At 40.3% G+C, this 20798-nt stretch overlaps 2 protein-coding genes across 2 annotated transcripts; both read left to right on the top strand.

Moving 5' to 3' along the window:
- Positions 1–172: 172 nt before the first annotated feature.
- On the top strand, positions 173–14637 carry LOC146453561 (G-protein coupled receptor GRL101-like). The gene is made up of 9 exons (XM_085096494.1): positions 173–312; positions 3671–3742; positions 7134–7205; positions 9271–9342; positions 10216–10287; positions 11910–12912; positions 13950–14031; positions 14277–14345; positions 14555–14637. The coding sequence occupies exons 1-9, from the start codon at positions 224–226 to the stop codon at positions 14635–14637; spliced, it is 1614 nt and encodes a 537-aa protein (XP_084952620.1). The 5' UTR covers positions 173–223.
- Positions 14638–15197: 560 nt separating this feature from the next.
- LOC146453560 (uncharacterized) lies at positions 15198–20664 on the top strand. Its single transcript, XM_085096493.1, has 5 exons — positions 15198–15276; positions 15656–15688; positions 16059–16097; positions 17620–19059; positions 20325–20664. Exons 1-5 carry the CDS (start codon positions 15198–15200, stop codon positions 20429–20431), a joined length of 1698 nt encoding a protein of 565 aa, XP_084952619.1. The 3' UTR covers positions 20432–20664.
- Positions 20665–20798: the final 134 nt, after the last annotated feature.

The following is a 20798-nucleotide window of genomic DNA, read 5'->3' as shown; positions in this document are numbered from 1 at the left end:
TACTCCATTTTTTGTTTGTCAGTAGACTTCTATGTTAATTTTGATGTTACAACTCCTCCTTCGTCTTGTTATTGAGGCATATTAACGACTAACATCCAGGATCACTGTTAAAGAAACACAACCTATACCACTCGTAAACCAATATTATTCCACATGATTTTGGGCCAAAGGGCTTTTCAATAATGCGTTCATTTGTGGCGTAAGTTGCATTTTTCCACCTAAAATGTATGTCTTATGCAGGTGGATGGCTGACAACAAACTTGATGATCTCCCCTATGACGTCTTTAAAAACCTGACTAAGCTAAAGATACTGTAAGCGAGGTTCATGCTTAGCTCATGTAAAGTAAAATTGGTAAAATAAGAAAAAAGAACCATGACAGCAGCCAACAGATACCAAACTTATTTTAGCAGGACGTTTCTAGTTCCTGAGCCTAGGGGGGGGGGGGGGGGGGGGAGGGGTTCGGATAATTTTCACAACCCCTTGTAACTTCAAAAGCATCAAACCTGTGGCAATGAAAGCCGAACGCAGAAAATAGTTTCTCCCAAATTGTTCCTAATGGGGTAAAGAGTCAAAGAGGTCACATCTTAGATCTGGTTATCTCTGATCACTTCGCTGTTCACTGCAACTTGGCTATCAAGAGACCACCTAAGGCTAAGCTCACCCTCACATCACGTAAACTGCGCACCATCGATCCAGACAATCTACGGTGTGATATTCGTTCCTCCGCCTTATACAACTCACCGTCGCACGAAATTACGGACCTCTGCGATCAGTACGACTCGGTTCTATCTTCAATCCTGGATAAACATGCACCTCTGCGCACAAGGATCATCACCTTACGACCTAATGCTCCTTGGTATAGTGAGGAAATCAGAAAACAAAAATCAACCTGCCGCAAGCTTGAAAGGCGCTGGCGACGCTCCAAACTTGAATCAGACTATCGACACTATGCAAATCAACGCGCTGTTATTCGGAATATCATTTTCGAGTCAAAAATGGGTTACTACTCTAAACTCATTTCGGAGGCTGGCAAAGACAACAAAGCCCTGTTTTGTTCAATTGACCGTCTCCTCCACAGGAAAGCAGAGAAAAGCTTCCCAACCAGCTCCTCGGCTGAGGATCTCGCTAACACATTTGTCACCTTTTTTGAAAACAAAATAACCCGCATCAGAAACATACCTACTCCTCCAGAAATTCCTGAATTCTTTTCCTCCTTGGACATTTCCACCATTGATTGTGAGCTTAGCAATTTTTCACCCACCTCGAATGCCGAACTATCGAAAATTGCTTGTTCTGTTGTACAGAAATCATGCTGTCTAGACCCTTTACCTGCCACTTTACTGAAAGAACACTTCGACTTGCTATTACCATCTATTTGTAGGATTGTAAACTTGTCGCTGGAATCTGGTCATTTGCCTTCGTCTCTTAAAAACGCCGTTTTAACACCTCTACTAAAGAAACCAAATCTGGATCATGAAGTTCTCGATAATTTTAGGCCTATCTCGAACCTCAAGGTTATCTCCAAAGTTATTGAGAAGGTTGTCGCTGTGCGTCTTCAAGCTTACCTTGATTTTAACCAACTAACAGAGCCGCTACAATCAGCCTACAAACTCTTTCACAGCTGCGAAACTGCCCTCGTTCGCGTTCATAATGATATTTTGCGTGCTATTGATAATCGTCACTGTGTCATGCTCCTGCTACTTGATCTCTCCGCTGCATTTGACACTGTCGACCACGAAATATTGCTCAAAAGATTGAACTCCAAATTCTCTATATGTGGCACTGCACTCGATTGGCTCCGCTCCTACCTTACTAACCGCACGCAGGTTGTCTTAATTGACGGGAGGAAGTCACAGTCTCTTGAGCTCAAATGTGGAGTACCTCAAGGCTCCGTTCTTGGGCCCATTCTCTACCTCCTTTACACTGCTCCACTTGCCGACATTCTACGTCTCCACGACATGCAATTTCATTTCTACGCCGATGATACTCAGTTGTATATTTCCTTTTCTACTAATGACGATCTGGAACTAACCAACAGCATCGCTAAAATTGAGAAATGTTTATCTGACCTTGATCAGTGGATGTCCTTAAACAAGCTGAAACTAAACAAAGACAAAACCGAACTTCTCTACCTCTATTCAAAGTATTGCCCTCAACAGTCTCTACCTCCACTTCGTTTTGGATCTGATACAATTCAGCCGTCTCTATGTTCCAGAAACATTGGTGTCGTTTTTGATAGTACTATGTCGATGCTCCCTCATGTTAATTCTGTTTGTAAATCTGCCTTCTATCATCTTCGAAACATCTCTCGTATAAGAAAATTGCTATCCACTACAACCACTGAGACTCTAGTCCACGCTTTTATAACCTCCAAGTTGGATCACTGTAACTCTCTCTTATACAATGTTCCGAAATATGTCATTAAAAAGCTTCAGTCAGTACAGAATGCCGCGGCTCGACTGATCACAGGCTCTCGCAAGTATGACCACATAACCCCTATTTTATTTGAACTCCACTGGCTTCCAGTTTCCGAGCGAATCAAATTCAAAATAATTCTGCTCACCCACAAAGCTCTTCACCAACAGTCCCCCATCTACATACAAGACCTGATACGCCGCTATACAACTTCAAGAACGCTCCGATCGTCGTCTGACGCATTTCGCCTATGTCATGTGAACCATAATCTAAAGTCGTATGGCTCCAGAGCTTTCGCTGTTTCGGCCCCAGAACTCTGGAACAAACTACCTATCGACATCCGTAATTGCGACAATTTAAATGTTTTTAAACGTAAACTTAAGACTCATCTTTTTTCGAATTATTTTAAACAAATATGATTTTTACTTTGTAAAGCGCTTAGAACAGAACTGGATAAGCGCTATATAAGTAGTTATTATTATTATTATTATTATTATTATTATTATTATTATTATTATTATTATTATTATTATCTGCCATTTCTCAAAATGGTTAAAATTTATTTTAATAATGACAATTTATGAAAACCGTTTTCCTGGTATAAAATTGGAAAAGTTCGGACACTATATTGAAAAATCGTCACAAGAGGCCGAAACCTTGAAAATAAAAATTGGATGCACGAGCTTTTCAAAATGGTTGTAACTATGGGAAAATGTAGTTACGTGAACAATGATGGGTCATGTAAAATTGTTTCCCAATAAATGTGGAAAGGCATACGAAGTTTGGTGACCTTGATATTTAAATGATAAAAAAGGGTGAATATTTACTTTTTCCTACCTTTTCCCTGCCCCCAACACCTCCACAATGTGTTTTTTCTAGGAAACATGGATAATAATTTCTAAAATAAAAAGATAATACTACTTGTTGTTATCGCACAGTTTGTTATTATAGTCATTGTTGTTAAATAATCTTGGGCACAGTTGGCGATGCAATTTCTCAATGATCCTTCACTTAGAGGTATCAGCCGTTGTTTAAGTCAATTGAAGGCTGATAATTGTAACTAATTGGCTTAAATTTGTTTTCATACCAATCCCAACAACAGCAGTCTATATGTAAATAATGTAGCTATTTCTTCTTTACGCCGTTCTCAAGGCTTTGTTACTTACAATATATACAAATGTAACTTTCCTGTTACTCATCATCATGATCATCAACTCACTTGCTTTATTTTAATGTGTGCTGTTAATATATCAGGCAAATGGAGAAAAACAACATATCAAAGCTTGATCGTCATCAGTTTAAAGGCTTGGTGCATTTATATGATTTGTAAGTAATGCCATTTATGCCCATACTACACTCAAGTTAATTGCTTAACACTTATCTAAGTTTTATATTGTAATTTTCAGTAGACCTACTAATATTGATTAGACTGCAAGCAGTCCCTTTCTGGTCAGTCGAGATGATGCGCTCACAGCGCAGCGAGACTGGAGCGAGGACAAATAAATGAGAAGAGACTGGGGAGAGAAGGAAAAGAAAGGGACTGCGCTGCTAACTGTAACAAACGCGTTCGAATTTCCCGTCGCTCCAGCGACGGAAAATTCCGATTGGTCCTAGCCTGAGTATCAGGCTTTTCGGGGAAGAGGAAGGGGGGGGGGGGGGGGGGGGGGGAGAGGAGGAGGAGAGGAAGGGGAAAAGGGAAGAAAAGCCTGACACAAAAGCATTGAGACGAGTATTCCGCCCCCTCGATGAGCACGACGCTACGCCGTAAATAGTAACTTTCGGTCATGCAACTGTCATGTCAGCGATGACCGCTGTGAGAGATATGAATTGAAGTTACACAGACAGCTCCATTGCAAAAGACTCTCCAAACAAAATATTTTCTTTTGAGCACCACTGAGCAGAATTTGCGACTAAATACAGCTTCATTACAGGAGGGAAATGCAAATCTCACAGTTCAGGATGGCAAGAAGTGATGACAAAAACGCAGCCGTAACTAATCAAAAGACAAATAGCCGTGATAAGAAACACAAGATCTCAGCTACGAAAACAAATAGGCGACCGGATATAGATTATTAAACAGTTCAAATCCTAATTAGAGAGGCTGTACTGTCACCGGACGCACTCAGAAACAAGCCAAACGTACCAAACCCAAATAAAATGCCTCAACGGGTATAAGAACGACGGTTGCTCAACAGGCGATAAACGCAGCACTCGTGTAAGCCCAGAAATGACAGAAATGACCTTTGATATCAAAATACAAAACATGCGACAGTTGCATTGTTTAGTCTATCATTATAATTTTTGTTTCCGGCGGTGTAACGTTACCTTTTGTGTTTCCTCCAATCAGCGCCAACGTCCAAAATTCGGACGTTCGACACAAACTTCTGAAAGGTTTTGTGTCAGGCCTTCCTTTCCTCTTCTCCCCCTTCCCCTCCCCCTCCCCCTCTCCTTCCCCCTCCCCTTAGGAAGGCCTGATACTCAGGCTAGATTGGTCCATAAACAATAGCTGCTGTCAAACAAGTTTGATGTGTAATTAACTTCTTCACACGTTTGATGTCAACACTTCAGATCACTAGGGAAACGGTTTCAGTCGTGAATGAGAGTAGCAGCGATGTCTTCGTAAATTTAAGCGATCAAGTCGGCGGCTTAGTTCTCAAAGCGGGACAGAAGCTAGCAGTAGAAGCGCTCTTGTCAGGAAAAGATGTAATGGCCGTTCTTCCCACTGGTTTCGGGAAATCCATTATATATCAAAGCTTTGTATTAAATAGCGAAAAACTTTGCCATCACGGCTTCGATCGTGGTTGTTGTTCTGCTTCGCAGTATTATCGAAGACCAGTTGCAGTCAAATGACTTTGGTTTAAAAGCAGTTGCCTTCGACAAGATCCCAAAATTATTAAAAGACATTGGTGCCAACTAGTACAATGTAATTTTCGCATCCGCGGAACAAGCTCTGTCGGCAGAATTCACCGCAGGATGCTTAAACATGATATTAACAACAGCTTTCCAGTTGCCCCGTACCACGTTCTTAATTACACTTCGGGCGTACGGTGTGGTCGATTTCTTTTACTCTGGGCCTCGAAGAAAAATTCAAATGCACCACAACTTCTAGAGATTTTGGCTTTTCAGAGAAGCTTGGATCAATGCCCAAGCTCGGCGATTCTTCCTCTTCGCTCCTATATTCTGGTGATTGAATAACAATGTTGAGTTGTTATTTATTAGCTGTCATTCAGTAAATTGGATTTTTAATGAGTTTAACGAATTGTGGGCGGAGTTACCCTGAACGCATCTGTTACAGCTAAGAGCGCAGTCCCTTTCTTTTCTTTTTCCCTTTTTCACGCCTCTCCCCAAGCCCTCCCTCCGCTCGTTTGCTCCAGTTTTGTCGCGCTTGCCTATTTCGCGCGACCTCTCGACTATCCAGAAAGGGACTGCTTGCAGCCTAAATATTGATTGACATTGGCCTTTAGACTTGACGGGAGTTGAGTTTTTCTTTGAGGAGCATCATTTCAAACATAAATCACATTAGGATTGAGGTTAAATTTCTTCCAAAGAACTAACCTAAATTTATGTAAATGTTCCAAAATAGAAATAGAAAATAGAGCCTCGCCGTACTCGTTTGCGAGGAACAAAAGGTTTTAAATATCTGAGTCAAGGCTTTCTTTAAAGAAAAAAGTGACGGTAATCGAGGAACTTTTATTCAATAAACAATGGTGAAGATCTCATTTAATAGTCTTGTTTGCTGAAAATAAATCACGTCTTTTAAAACTATTCCGTGACAGGATGACTCTAGAAAAATCATGAAACATGCCTATTAGAACACTGGAATTACGATTACTTTTATTTAGATGCGAAAATGTGCTATTTCTAGCAATGGAATGTCATTGATATTCACGTACCGCCCAGGAGGTGTTATTAAGTTAAGAAATCTGTAAACCGGCAAAAAAATGTTTACAAGCCGTTTTGCAAACTTCAAAACCCCATTTTTAAACCATTTGAATGGGATACATCCTACATTTTACGAATAGTAACCAACTTCCCTGGGACCTTCAAATTAAGAAGTTTAATGGGAAATTAAGATTGAATGGAATTTAAAGAAAGGAAGAAATTTCGACTTTGCTGCCATGGGCAGAAGAGGTACCCACTTGAAAAAAGGACAAACCTCAAGAACGAGGTTCAAAATGAACACAGTATACAAGGACTTTTTTGGCTACGCAAGAGATCCCGGTTCAATGATGATTAGACAGCAAAAAAGGGAGAATGCTTGGTTCTCCATGGAGAGGAAACTTCGATACTTCAACTACGATCTCACTTTCTACTGATTGTAACTTCGAGAACGTGTTCCTTTGTTGGTTTGTTTGTTTGTTTTGTTTTCTTTTTTTGTTATTGTGTTTCTCTAAGCTACAAACATGCAAACGTTGCATCGCAGTCAAATTTGTTTACCTTGGCACTGAAAAGAGAAAAAAATACGGCTTCTTGATATGTAGTGACCCTTGCACAACTGTCATGTCCATCCCCTACCTTAGAATAATCGAAGAGACCACCACGGATCACTGGCTAGTTTTCTACCAACCTTAAATTTACCATTGGTGTCCATTTCCGCCCTTAGAATAAATGGAGAGCCGTGCCTCGTGATTTCTGTCAAGTGATGACACGGTGGCATGTGGAACCGCATGTCGAGTTCTTGGTTATAAATACCCTTACGTTTGTTCTGTTCTTTAAGGTATCTGTCGGAAAACCGTATTAAGGAACTACCCAAACAGCTTTTCAAGGGACTGAGGGGTCTTATTTCCCTGTGAGTACATAGTCCAGAGTTCCTTAATTACTGAAATATTTTAAACAAGCATTCAGTCTGAATGCTTAGATAATTGAAACGATGCTTAGAGTATAGAGCAAAATATTGAAAATCTTGGTAGAATTTTAGGCAGATTTCAGTCTTTGCACCCCTAATTGATATAATACATACATTTTTTGACTAAATAATGTTTGGTTTTATCAACAGAGTTGATGACTTAAGGTAAACTGATCGTTTTAAAGATGTAATAGGGAACTTGTGTTCGGCTATTAAGATTTGAGACTCAATTAAAGTTGTTACTATTATTATTATTATTATTATTATTATTATTATTATTATTATTATTATTATTATTATTATTATCATTATTATTATTATTATTATTATTATTAGTAGTAGTAGTAGTAGTAGTAGTAGTAGTAGTAGTAGTAGTAGTAGTATTAGTATTATTATTATTCGAGTGCTGAAGTTAGCCCTTCGCCAGAGCGAATCCAACTATCATCGTTGTTGATAAACCAAACATTCCTCCCAACTTCCCTCCGACTAAACACTAAACAGAAACAGTTAGTTTTTAAACTTTAAATTACCGGAGTGGACAATAGAGCAGTTTAGCGTGCGCTGAAAGACTAGTTTTTCTGATGTGCAGGCAGATATATATACTCACCGGGAAAAGAAAGGAAAGGAAAAGCAAGGAAAGGAAAGGAAACGAAAGGGAGAGAAGGGAAGGAAAGGAAAGGAAGGAAAGGAAAAGAAGAGAAGGGAGGGAAGGGAAGGAAACGAAGAGAAGGAAAGGGAAGGGAAGGACAGGGAAGGAAAGGAAAGGGAGGGAAGGGAAGAGAAGAGAAGAGAAGGAAAGGAAAGGAAACGAAAGGAAGAGACGGGAATGAAAGGAAAGGAAAGGAAGGAAAGGAAAAGAAGAGAAGGGAGGGAAGGGAAGGAAAGGAAGAGAAGGAAAGGGAAGGGAAGGACAGGGAAGGAAAGGAAAGGAAGGGAAGGAAAGGAAGGAAAGGAAGAGAAGGGAGGGAAGGGAAGGAAAGGAAGGAAAGGAAAGGAAGGGAAGGGAAGGACAGGGAAGGAAAGGAAAGGAAGGGAAGGGAAGGAAAGGAAGGAAAGGAAGAGAAGGGAGGGAAGGGAAGGAAAGGAAGGAAAGGAAGGAAAGGAAAGGAAGAGAAGGGAAGGGAAGAGAAGAGAAGGAAAGGAAAGGAAACGAAAGGAAGAGAAGGGAATGAAAGGAAAGGAAAGGAAGGAAAGGAAAAGAAGAGAAGGGAGGGAAGGGAAGGAAAGGAAGAGAAGGAAAGGGAAGGGAAGGACAGGGAAGGAAAGGAAAGGAAGGGAAGGAAAGGAAGGAAAGGAAAGGAAGAGAAGGGAGGGAAGGGAAGGAAAGGAAGGAAAGGAAAGGAAGAGAAAGGAGGGAAGGGAAGGAAAGGAAGAGAAGGAAAGGAAAGGAATGGAAAGGGAGGGAAGGGAAGGGAAGGGAAGGGAAGGAAAGGGAGGGAAGGGAAGGGAAGGAAAGGAAAGGCAGGGAGGGAAGGAAAGGAAAAGAAAAAAAGGAAAGAAAAGGGAGGGAAGGGAAGGGAAGAGAAGAGAAGGAAAGAGGAGGGAAGGGAAGGAAAAGAAAGGAAAGAAAAGGAAAGGAAAGGGAGGGAACTAAAAGAAGAGAAGGATAGGGAAGGAAAGGAAAGGAAGACAAGGGAAGAGAAGGGAAGGGAAGGAAGACAACGGAAGGGAAGAAAAGGAAAGGAAAGGGAGGGAAGGGAAGGGAAGGGAAGAAAAGGAAAGGAAAGGGAGGGAAGGGAAGGGAAGAAAAGGAAGGAAAGGAAGAGAAGGGAAGGGAAGGGAAGGAAAGGGAAGAAAAGGAAAGGGAGGGAAGGGAAGGAAAGGAAAGGGAATGAAAGGAAATGGCTTTCCATCCCTACCCATGGTTTTTCTTCCTTAGAGTATGTCAACCTACTCCTATGATCAAGAGATTGCCTATCACACAAAGTGGTCACGTGGTAATTTGAGCCTCAGTGTTATGTTCTTCTTATGAATATAATAATTTAAACCAAACGTCTGTTTCCTTTAGTCAGATTCAGGACAATGAAATACTCAACGTCTCCAAAGAAACTTTCCAAGACGTTAAATCATTGCGAACTTTGTAAGTAGTAATTTGCGTGCCAGTGTGCCACTATGTCGATGTCGATGCACTTTTTGCTTAATGAATAAGTGAATGATCATCTATGAGTGTATAAATTTTCATATATTCACTTTTATGGTATAAGTTAGTTGTGTTGAGAAAAGGTCTTACTTGAACACTATGGGTGTTCAAACTTTTTTATTCATAATTTAATTTTAAAAAGCTTCTTTTAATTTACGACTGTTTAAGTAGAAGGTAACATTTTGAAACAAGCAGACGTTGGAAGAGCCGTTGAGGTGCTTGAAATTGAAAAAAAAATCAATAAAAGACTGCTTAGAAAAGCTTCCAGCCTTAAAAGGAGCAAATTACACCTGAGCTAAGCATTTTAACATTTTTTTAGTTCGTTTATTGTTCTTTATGACATTGTTTCGTACCAGGCACTTTGTAACCCAACTGCTATCAGTCAGTGCATGACATTTGTAACAGTCGCTTTGTTTTCTCTATTGAAGCTTCCGTGTACGATTATCATCTATGTTTTTGTAAGCCACTCACATATATAGAGCTGTTTCATTCGGTTTTCAATAAACAGAGGATGGAACTAGTCATGCCGAAGTTGCTTTAGTATTAATATTCTCCTGCCAACAAGAAGAAACTACCAATTGATATATCCTAACGGTCTGCTGGAAGCTAAGTGACTTTTATTGCGTATATGTCACTCGTTGACACTTCAATTCTAGCAGTATGCAGGATGTTTTTCCCATGACCATAGTTAAATGGCCTTAGCTCCCACGAGTCCTTTGTAGCTCAACAATCGGAATTTCTTTTTTCGAGTTTGCCTGTGTCATTACTGAATAATACATCATTCGCATTGAATTTCTTTACTTTGAATTTCAGATTGATGCACTATAATCTGATGGCCGAGCTTCCGAAAGGTTTCTTCGAGGGGATGGATAACATTACGAGGATGTAATATTCGTTAATTAACTATATTTGTTTGTTAACCTGAAAAAATACTAATCAATAATATTGTCACCAACCTTTTCCGCGCTTTTCAGAGTCAATAACTATTGCACAGTAAGAAGGACCAGAAAACTGCATTAAAAACGTGTATTTGTTGCTAAGCAAAAAAAAATTTCCCAACTGTTGTTAAGCGACTGTGAAGCTTAATCTAAACTGTGTCTTAGTCGTTTTTGTTTCATAATAGCCCTTGACAAAAATCAGTGTTGTGGCTAAGTTAAATGATGTCTAAGCTGATACTCTCAGGTAGAGATAGTTTGAAGTTAAGGACTCAACTAATCGCTTTGTGCGTGTTTAATCGCTGTCGATTATCGCAGTGAGAAAACGAGAGACTTGGACCTGGGATGTCAATAAGCCTCCTTACGCTGTAAATGACGGATTTCGTTCCATTTTGTCAGTGCTACATTAATTTTCTAAAGTTTGTTGGTCGTCACCGTAGTTATGACTGACTGCAGTGCAACAAAAATAAAAACAAAAAGAATCCAGACAAACAAACTGGATTTTACTAAGGCCTTAACTAACTCGGGATATTTTTGTCTTTTAAAACTGGGGGGGGGAGAGCGCACCCCCCCCCCCCCCCAAACCCCATCCCCTTTATAACTTCGCAACTATAGAAGTTATGAATATGATAAAGAGGTCTGTAGGATACATGGTACTTCTAAACATGTTTCCTTTGAGGTTTGCAACGAGCAGTGATGACGTCATGTGACATGATTGCCAAATGGTGGATGTCTTGAATTCGCCATCTTTGATTTCCTCCAAAACTTTAGAAAAGCACCGTAATTAAGCGAATAGTAATCAAAACCAATAACGAAACACTGATATGAGCGAAAAACACAAAAGTTACAGGAAAAAAGGTAATTTGTCTTCACTTCACTACAAAAAATTGGTTGTCAATTGGTTGCCATCGTGATATTAAGTCAATCAACACTAACCGACCACATCAAAGTTTTCCACATATTTTTTTAAAAGTCTTCAAATTTCATGGCGTTTGTGAAAAGTTATTTAAGTTCAAAATTTACCACAGGTAGAATCGGTCCCCCCCCCCCCCCCCCCCCCTTTTCGCCAAGAGGTTGGCGAAAGAAGGCATTTGGCATTAACTTCCCCCTCCCCGGGAAAGGAAAATAGTCAGACGCCCGGGGTGTGCCTCAGAAGAAGAGTTGTAGAACAGTGTATAAGTAGGTTCGTATGTAACATGCGACCTGGCACTAACGGTTATGTTCCAAACCTCGTAGATTTGATCAGCCTTGGGACCTGAGCGAAATTTTTAGATTGGCCGGCGTCATGCTGAATGACAGAGAATTGGCAAAATCACTGCAAGCCGAAAACGCTGATAGGCTTCTTACATTCCCGGAAAAGGTCACTTAGATTATATTATAGTCTACCTTGCCATAGGCCAACCTCGCACATCAAGAGAATGCTTTCAAGACTAATCACAGCGCTTGAGTGATCTCATTAAAAGTCATATTCCAGCCTTTAAAGTTAACAGATATGTTTTAAGGGGACAATTTCAGCCGTCTACAGCCATAAATGAATTTAAAATTTCTTTCTTCTTTTTAATTGTCTTGCAGAATACTTGATACCAATCTTATGTGCTGCCATGCGGAATTCAAAGAAGACGCCGGCTGTGCTTATGTCGTCAATGACAATTTCGCAAACTGTGACAGTATGTTTCGGGACCGAAACCCTAAGAGGTGTATCTGGGTGGTTGGGATTCTGTCGCTTCTTGGGGCTGTGTTTGTGATTGTCTGGCGATTGTTCTATAAAGAAAAGAACGTCGTGCAGACGATTCTGTTGATGCACGTTGCTTTTGCAGATGGACTTATGGGAGTGTACCTTATTACCGTCGGGGTAATGGATGCTGTCTGGTCTGGTGAATATTATCTGCATGACTTTGAGTGGCGAACCGGTTTCCGATGCCAGGTGGTAGGGGGAATGTCGGTGATGTCCAGCCAGGTATCCATCATGACACTGGCGCTCCTCGCGATTGAGCGAGTGAAGAAGATCGTGTTCCCCTATCAATTCAAGGGACTCACTCGAAAGAAGGCCCATAAGTTTTGCTTTTCCATCTGGGTGATTGGTTTCCTTTTTGCTTACCTGCCAACCTTCGGCATCCGCTATTTCCATGACCATGACAAAAGCATATTCTACTATGGTAAATCAGTCGTGTGTATCCCCCTCCAGCTTGACCCCGACTTCATTTCGGGATGGGAGTATTCAATTGCCGTATTTGTGGGTTTGAATGTGGTTCTGGTTATCGTTATTATTGTGGCGTACTCCATGATTTTGTACAAGACCTGCATGTCGAGATGGCGGCTCACCCGTCAAGGTACGAGAAGGGAACGAAAGGCTAGGGCAAGAGATGCCAAGAGAGAAACGTCCCTCGCCAAACGTGTGTTTTGGATTATTTTAACCGACCTTGTATCCTGGGTCCCGATTGTGGTGATTGGTTTGAAGTCGGTGTTAAACGAAGCCTTTGAGCCACCTGACGATATCGCCGTGTGGATTGCTGTCTTTGTCCTACCAATTAACTCAGCAATGAATCCAGTGCTCTACACCTTATCAACACCACAGGTATGAAGTGACCACTTGTATCTTTTACTGAACAACCTTCAAAGACAAAATTCAGCTAATCCAAATATAAAGATACTTTATTCATTTCATTTCACTTTTTATTTTGCCACTAATGAATTACATTTAAACTTAAGAAAACAAGTACACATCAAATTAATCGCACATTGTGTGAATATAGATAACATGGGGGAGCATTGCCTTTATTTATTGTAGTTCAATCTGGTAATTGTTCATCTATTTTTCTACAATAGTAATAGCGCATGACAAACAACTTCCTGTTTTTGTATTTTCCATGCCTGTTATGCCCAGGGACAACGGAGCCCTGACCTTTCAATTTTTATCTTGATTTCTCGCGAAAACCTCTCAAATAGAAGAAAGATCCTCGCTGTTAGTACGCAACTTAAGCAGTTGCGAAAAGAAAGCCTGAAAAAAATTCATGCTTGAACGGGATTCGAACCCATGACCTCTGCGATGCCGGTGCAGTGCTCTACCGACTGAACTATCAAGCCAACTGGGAGCTGGTCATACTGTGAGTCCGTAATGTATCCGTGTAGGATGAATAAATGCAAGTAAATATATGAAACATATTTTTTGAACTGCGGATGCAAGATCAAATAGAAGAAAGATCCTCTTTCTTCTATTTGATCTTTCATCTGCAGTTCAAAATATATGTTTCATATATTTACTTTCATTCAGTTAAAAACCTCTCAATACGACAAAATTGACCAAAAGTACTTACAAGCAGAAAAACACTGGACGATTCAATGAAGTAAAATTAACCACGGGAAGGTTAAATAATTGATTAAGGAAGCAATAACGAAAAACGTTCAGACTATTGCTGAAATGTGTAACTATGGTAACATCAACAACGATTTGAAGCCTACTCGCAATGCGAGATTCTTTTAAACGCAATACTGGCCGATTCGGCTCCCTTACCTGTTGTAAGTATGATTGTTTGTTTTACCATAGCTTGTGTTTAAATGAATAAATTAAAATAATCAATTCTTTCAAAAGTAACTAAATGGCTCCTTTGTCAGGTACGAGGGATCTTAAAACAGAAAATGCTCAAGCTGTGGAGCTATTTGCGCGGTGTTCCCTTCTGTGTACAGGACGACGACGGTCAGTAGAATTTACCTCTCCTTATAAACTTATGGTGTTTCTCATTACCACCAGCAAAAAAAGGATGCTAAAAAAACGTACATTTTCCGGGGTAATATTATATTTACGGTACCAAGTACCATGGGCACTTTCATGTCAACTGGTCGCATGGAAACCAGCTGTTCATAGCCAGTATATCAAAATAAAGCTGTTGAAGTTAAATTAAGTTCTTAGTACCATTTACGCTTTTATGTTGCTTGTAATAGAGCAAGGAGGGGAAGAGGAGCATGATGAATCGGAAGACGAGGACACTGACGACTATGAGAGCGACCAGGGTAAATTTGAATGCTATTCTAATGGTCGGAGTGTGTACTATGAGCTGTGCATCAAAAACTTTACGGCTTTCACAAACTTTAGCTTCAGTTGTTGTCCTTGTTATCTATTTGTCTTTATTTATTTACTTACTTATGCCTTTAAAGCATTAAAATTTTAAAACTACTTGTTACTAATTGGTTACATTTCTTTCTGGCTTTACTTTTGCTAGACGACGAGCAAGACCAGGAAATGCTGGAGATGCAGGTTCTCGGTGTAGCATCTGCTGAGCAAGGTGATTCGAGTGGTTACTAAGTGTGCCGTTACAGAATAGTTAGAAAACAGAAAAAAGCCAATATCAATTTCCACTTGTAGACAGAAATACCGTATTTCCTCGAATAATAGCCGTACCTCGATTAATCGCCTCCCTCGAATAATAATCCCCCCCCCCTCTTTGACGAAAATATTGAAAATAATCGCCTCCCTCGAATAATCGCCCAGCTCCCCACCCCTCGCCATTTTCTCTTTCTTTTATTCCTTCCCTCTCAAGTTAAAAATTGACATCGTGTGTAACAAACGAGCTTTCATTTAATTGTTCACAACTGAATGGTTACAAAAGCACCGTTTTTTGCAGTTTTTTCTATGGTAATGTTCATGTATTTCACTTTTTTCCTTTATTGCTTGGAGCTCTTTATTTAGCACATCGGATATGTTCTCGTTCCTTGCTCGCAATGAATAAATCGCTGGAACCACAAGTCCATTTTCTAAAGTCCGCTTTCCGATAACCGCGGCATCACCTTAATTGCTATCATCTGCATTGAGGAAGGTGCAAACAAGATGGCATAGTTCAATAGGTACTAACCAACTAGAACATCATGGCCGCCACTGCTGGAATGGAGTCTGATCCAGTAAAAGTAATCAGTGATGATTCAGGCTCTGACGCCGAAGATATTGGCATTGAACATTGATTAAAAACAATTTGAATCACTTAAAAAGCCTATGTTCGGTTTATTTTTGATTTTATTTATTTTTTTTTTGATTTAATGGTATAATAAAACAAAATATTTAGGGCACGACCTCCTGTGAGAAATATTTAAAATACTCGCCTTCCCTCGAATAATGGCCGCCTTTCGGTGCAAAAAAAAAATAATCGCCCCCGGCTATTATTCGAGGAAATACGGTACGCATTTCATTATTCTTATCAGACAACCATGCAAATGGACTAGGTAGCTTTTACTTTCTACCTGGCTCCTAAAGTTTTTTTTCCCTATCTGTAAACATCCTTCTAAACTTATTTGATATGACTTCATCACTGGTCTCTTATTGGTTGCAGATTCAGAAGCAGGCGATGCATCATCGGACACAGGTATGTCTGTATTACACCCTGAAGCTTCTCATTGACAGTTAGTTGTCGACAAGATTATACCCAACTCTTTTATCTTTCGAAAATATTCATCTGAGGGCGACGTTATGAAAGCATCTAATTCAAATTTCAACTCTCCATGAACGTATCAGTGAATGAGAATCAAAACATTAAGAACTGAAATAAATGAAGGCGTATTAATAAAAACGCACTATTAAGCTACGGATTAAATGACACTGGTTTTTAATGTGTGCAACAGTGAGTATGGAAGGTCCAGGAGACCCCTATGACGAACCTACCTCTATTAAAAGTCTACTAAGACATATGTCGCCTTTGATGACAACAGTCTTTACCATGATTTTTCTTAATGCAGATTATGAAGAAGAAGAGCCAGTGATCGTCGTCGCGGAAGGTAAAGTACTTGATTATTATTGATTTTATCTTCACCTAACAGTCCGCTGAAGATAAGAGGACACGTAAGAAGTTAGAGGTCCCAGCTACTGACAATTTGTCCGGTTTTCATAGCTGCTACAAATATAGTGACATTGTTATCTTGTCAAATACCAGCTTGTGCCAGCATTGCTATATAACTAAAAAAATCGCCGAAAGTCTTGATCGAATAGTAGAAGTTGAGCAGAATTGTAATTACGCGGAATGCCCGAAGGGCAGGCCGTGTCTAAGTTTTGGTCGGGTATCTTTTTTTTCTTCGTCGTAGTCAGAAATCGCCACATTAATTTATGCATTAAAACATGTCCTCCCCTGGTAGGGATGTATTATTCTGATTGTCTTCAACAAAAGCGGCCCAATCAAAATCTATTATTCGGGCACATATCACGAGAGAGGGGACCCACTCATCCCTTTCTGTGTGCCGTCAAATTATCATTTGATTTATTCATTAAACCTACATCAAATTCTACCCTCTCCCAGAAGGGATTTATTGTTCTGATTGTCTTGAACAAAAACAGCCCAATCGAAATCTATAATCGGGGCGTATATCACGAGGGAGGGAACCCACTTATCTCTACCTGTGTGACGTCAAAGCAAGTCATCATTTCAGAAGATTGTTTTTGTTCAATGGCGGCCACATGTATGAATTTAAGACTCCGATCTGCCGTTTTCCGGAAGAAAACAAACGTTTTTCGAGCGGTAAATCGAAACAATGACTTCTAAGTAGTACTCTACAGTTAAAACGGCGGAAATTGGGAGAGTTCACAGCAAAGAAACTCCGCTTTAAAAAGCAGATCGAATGATCAACGCGAAGGATTAGAGCTAGAGGAGGCCAGACCAGTTCAGCGGGGTCATGACTTTATTGCATAGTTATTTCTGGTATGATTCCTAGTAACACAACGATAAGTATCACGCAATATATCTGAATAAAACCATTCAGACAATTATTTCAATTGCCAAGGGAGGATAGTTTTTAAATATCTGCGAAACATACAATGGGGAATAATTGGGGCTACAATAAGCATTCCGTGTAATGCCATTAGAGGGGCATCTTGTTGACATAAGCGTAGGGCTGGGGGGTGGCTCCCCTCCCCTCCTCCCTCCTCCCCCCCTCCCTCCTCCCCCCCCTCCCCCCCCCCCCCCCCCCCCCCCCCCAAAAAAAAAAAAACAATGGGAGCAACTAAGGTTTTTGGAGGTTTCCATTTTTGCCCCAAAAGCATTCAGGGTGACAAAAGTTTAAATAACGTATGGCAAATAGCATCAGCAGTAGATCTTGAAAAATTGGTTTTGCTCTTTGGCGTAGAATCTTGAATTAAACTCATATCCCACCAAATAACGAATTCCAAAGAAATTTAATTTCTTTTTGCTTTAGCCACCATACATCTTCATCCCAAGCTTACCTGATCATCATATCTTTTTACAATTGTTGTATGTTGAACACTATTAAACAGATTATTTCATATTGCACTGCCTTTGTATTGATACAGGACCTGGTACGGACATGTTAGAACAAGAAGGAAAAGAGGACGAAGTGGAAGACAAAGAGCAAAAACCAGAAACAAAAGATGACGGAAGGCCAGAAGCTGTGGAGGGTGATATGGACGCTGAAACTCAGGCTGAAGTAGGACAAGGAGTACAGGCTTGGGCAACATCGAGAAAAGTTGATTCTCAGCTAGGGGCAGCTGACATGGTGGAAGATGGAGCTGGAGAAGAAGTGGTTCATGCTGAAGGAAGGGAGGCTGTAGCAACGGAAGCTGCAACTGAAAAAGCAGGAGCAGACTCTAAAGAAGGAGAAGAAGGAGAAGAAGAAGAAGAAGAAGAAGAAGAAGAAGAAGAAGAAGAAGAAGAAGAAGAAAAAGAAGAAGAAGAAGAAGTAGTAGTAGCAACAAAAGCTGAGGATAAAGAACCAGGAGATGAATGTAAAACTGCGGAAGCTGAAGTTGACGCAGACGAAGCGGTGGGTGAGGCAGCGGAGGCTGATGGTAAAGCACTGGACGCTGAAGATCAAGCAATGGAAACTGAGGTGAAAAGAGAGGAGAGTGAGGATAAAGAAATCAAAGCGGAAGATGAAACAGCTGAAACTGGAAACAAAGAATTGGAGACTCTGGGTGAAGCAGCAAAGGCCAAATTTGAAGCAGCGGAAGTTGAAGATGAAGCAGTAGGAGACATGTTTAAGACGACAGAGGCTAAAGATAACGCAGCGGATACTGGGGATAAAACAGTGGATGGGGACGATGGAGCAATGAAAGTTACAGATGAAGCAGCAAAGGGTGAGAATGGATCAGTGGCGTGTAACGATGAAGTTAGCGAGGCTGCAGATGAAGCTGAGAAGATCAATGTTAAATTAGTGGAAGCCAAAGGAGAAGTAGTGAAAACACAAGATGAAGAAGCTAAAGTTAAGGGTGAGGCAGTGAAAGAAGAGGATGAAACAGCAGCGGTTAATGCTGAAGCGGCTGGAGCTGAAACCGGAGCATTGGAATCCAAGAAAGAGGAGGTAGCGGAAGCTGACGAAGCAGAGAAAGTTGACGGTGAGTCAGCGCCGGACGAGGATGAAGTAGGGAAAGCACAGGATGAAGCGAAACAGATAAGGGGAGCTGCAGGAGAAGCCAAAGCTAAGGCATGGGAATGTGAGGATGAAGCCTCAGAAGCTCAAAGTGAAGTGAAGAAAGCTGAAGCAGTAAAGGGAGTTGATGTTGAAGTAGCGATGACTGGGGATGAGCCAGTGGAGACTGAAGCAGCCAAACAAAAGGAAGAAGCAATACAATCTGTGGATGAAACCTCAGAAGCTGAAGAAGTAAAGGGAGTAGATGTTGCCGAAGAGAAGGCTTACCATGGATCATTGGAAACAGTGGGAGCCAAACGTGAAGCAATAGAAACAGATGAAGCGGAAAATCGAGAAGTAGAAACGGCAGATGCTGAGAGTGAAGGTGAGGTTCCAAACTAGGAGCGAAAGCTGCTTTTGATGTAGACTCTTATTCCCTTAATTAAATAATAAATTTAAAAGAATAAGACATGAAGCCACATCCAAATAAATGTTAACTTTAGTGAGAGATTTTGAAATCCAAAAATAATTTTAGGGGTAACCATGCATTTTTGATAGGTAATTAAGCAAGTATTTTGTCTCAGATTGAAGCTTAATAATCTTTGAAAATGCGTGGTTACCCCCAATTTTCCCTTTTCGGATTTTAACAACCCTTGCTTAGATCTTTTTTCCAACACAGTAATAAACCGCACAAAAAGACCGTTGCATTAGTAGGCGCTGACCTAAATAAATCAAGGTTTCTCAGATCTTTCCGAGAGGTGTAGAACAACAGCAGCAAAAGGAGGTCCTTAGGCTCCATTGTGGCTGGAGGGCGACAGATTCGCGACACTCTCCATAACTCCAAAATTATTGAACCTGTGACAATGAAATCTGAAGAATGAAGAGTACGTCCAAGGATGTTTTTCCTTTGAGGCATACAAGGGAAAGTAATGTCGTTAAAAGAGGTGGGATAACGTCATTATTTCCAAACGGCCGCCATTTTTTATCTCAATCTAGGATTTCTGTCTTTTCCTAAAAATGCAGTACGCACAAAAAAAAAAATGTGAAAAAGCCATCAAAACCAATTGCAGAAAACAAAAGTGATGTAGCAACATGAAGATTACCGTAAAAATGGTAACATTTGTCCATCAAAAACAGTTTATTCCAACTTCTGAAAAAAAACTGCCCTCAAATTATATTTGCTATGATATCAACAAATTCAACAAACATTGCTCTACCAATCATTTATGTGAGTAACTTTTATATTGCTCGCTTTAATGTGTTAGTATATATATAGTGTTCGTAGTGTTTTCTTAAATATTTATTTAATTATGTATTTTGAGGTCATGAGAGTATTAATTTAATTCCTGGCAAATGCTACCTCCTTTGAAAAAATTCTCACGTACTTATTTACTTACAATCCAAATGATTTTGTTTAGTGGCGCATGCTCACATTTTACAGATGTTGTAAACGTTCAAAGAGGTGTAAGCAAACTCCGCCTACCCCCGGTCTACAAATGGTTAAATCAAGACACTTCAGTGTACTAGAGGAATGCAGGCATCACTTGACTCGGTCCACCGGGCTTTAGCTTGTTCAACAATTCAGTTTGCTTTACTATCCAAAGGCTGAGTTCACTAACTAAACGATTTTTGCTTTTGTTTTCGGTCCAGGAAAAGAGCAAAACGAAGAAACTGGCATTGGTGAATGGCAACCGCCTCGCGATAACGGAACATCAGCTCCCGCTGAAAAAACAACTGTGTTTGACACAAGGTTGTAAACAACTCTCAAGGAACACACGACGATCAGTCTCGCAACTTTTGCTTTTGATCGTTCTTTATTTAATCCTTAATATAATGTACAATAATGTAGCTGGATTATAAGAGAAACTTAAGTTATCATCGCAGAGAGTAAAGTTGTTAATGTACACTACTAGGTATTAATGAAAAATATAAAATGATTGGAAAATATTGTTAGATGAGAAGAAGAGCTTTTGAACTAAAAATGGCAAACGTTCGGCATGATGGAAAGCCACAAAATCAATGAAAATCAACATCCCATGACAAAAAGCCACACTGAAAGGAGTAGTTGCCAATACGTCATGTCTTACTATTCTGCTTCATCTGACGGCAATTGTCAGCAGCTGC

This window comes from Pavona decussata, unplaced genomic scaffold (assembly GCF_977016875.1).
Source record: "Pavona decussata unplaced genomic scaffold, jaPavDecu1.1 SCAFFOLD_329, whole genome shotgun sequence".
NCBI classification, from domain to species: Eukaryota; Metazoa; Cnidaria; class Anthozoa; order Scleractinia; family Agariciidae; genus Pavona; species Pavona decussata.
The sequence above is the reverse complement of the archived record's forward strand: the minus strand, read 5'-3'. Positions and strand labels throughout refer to the sequence as shown.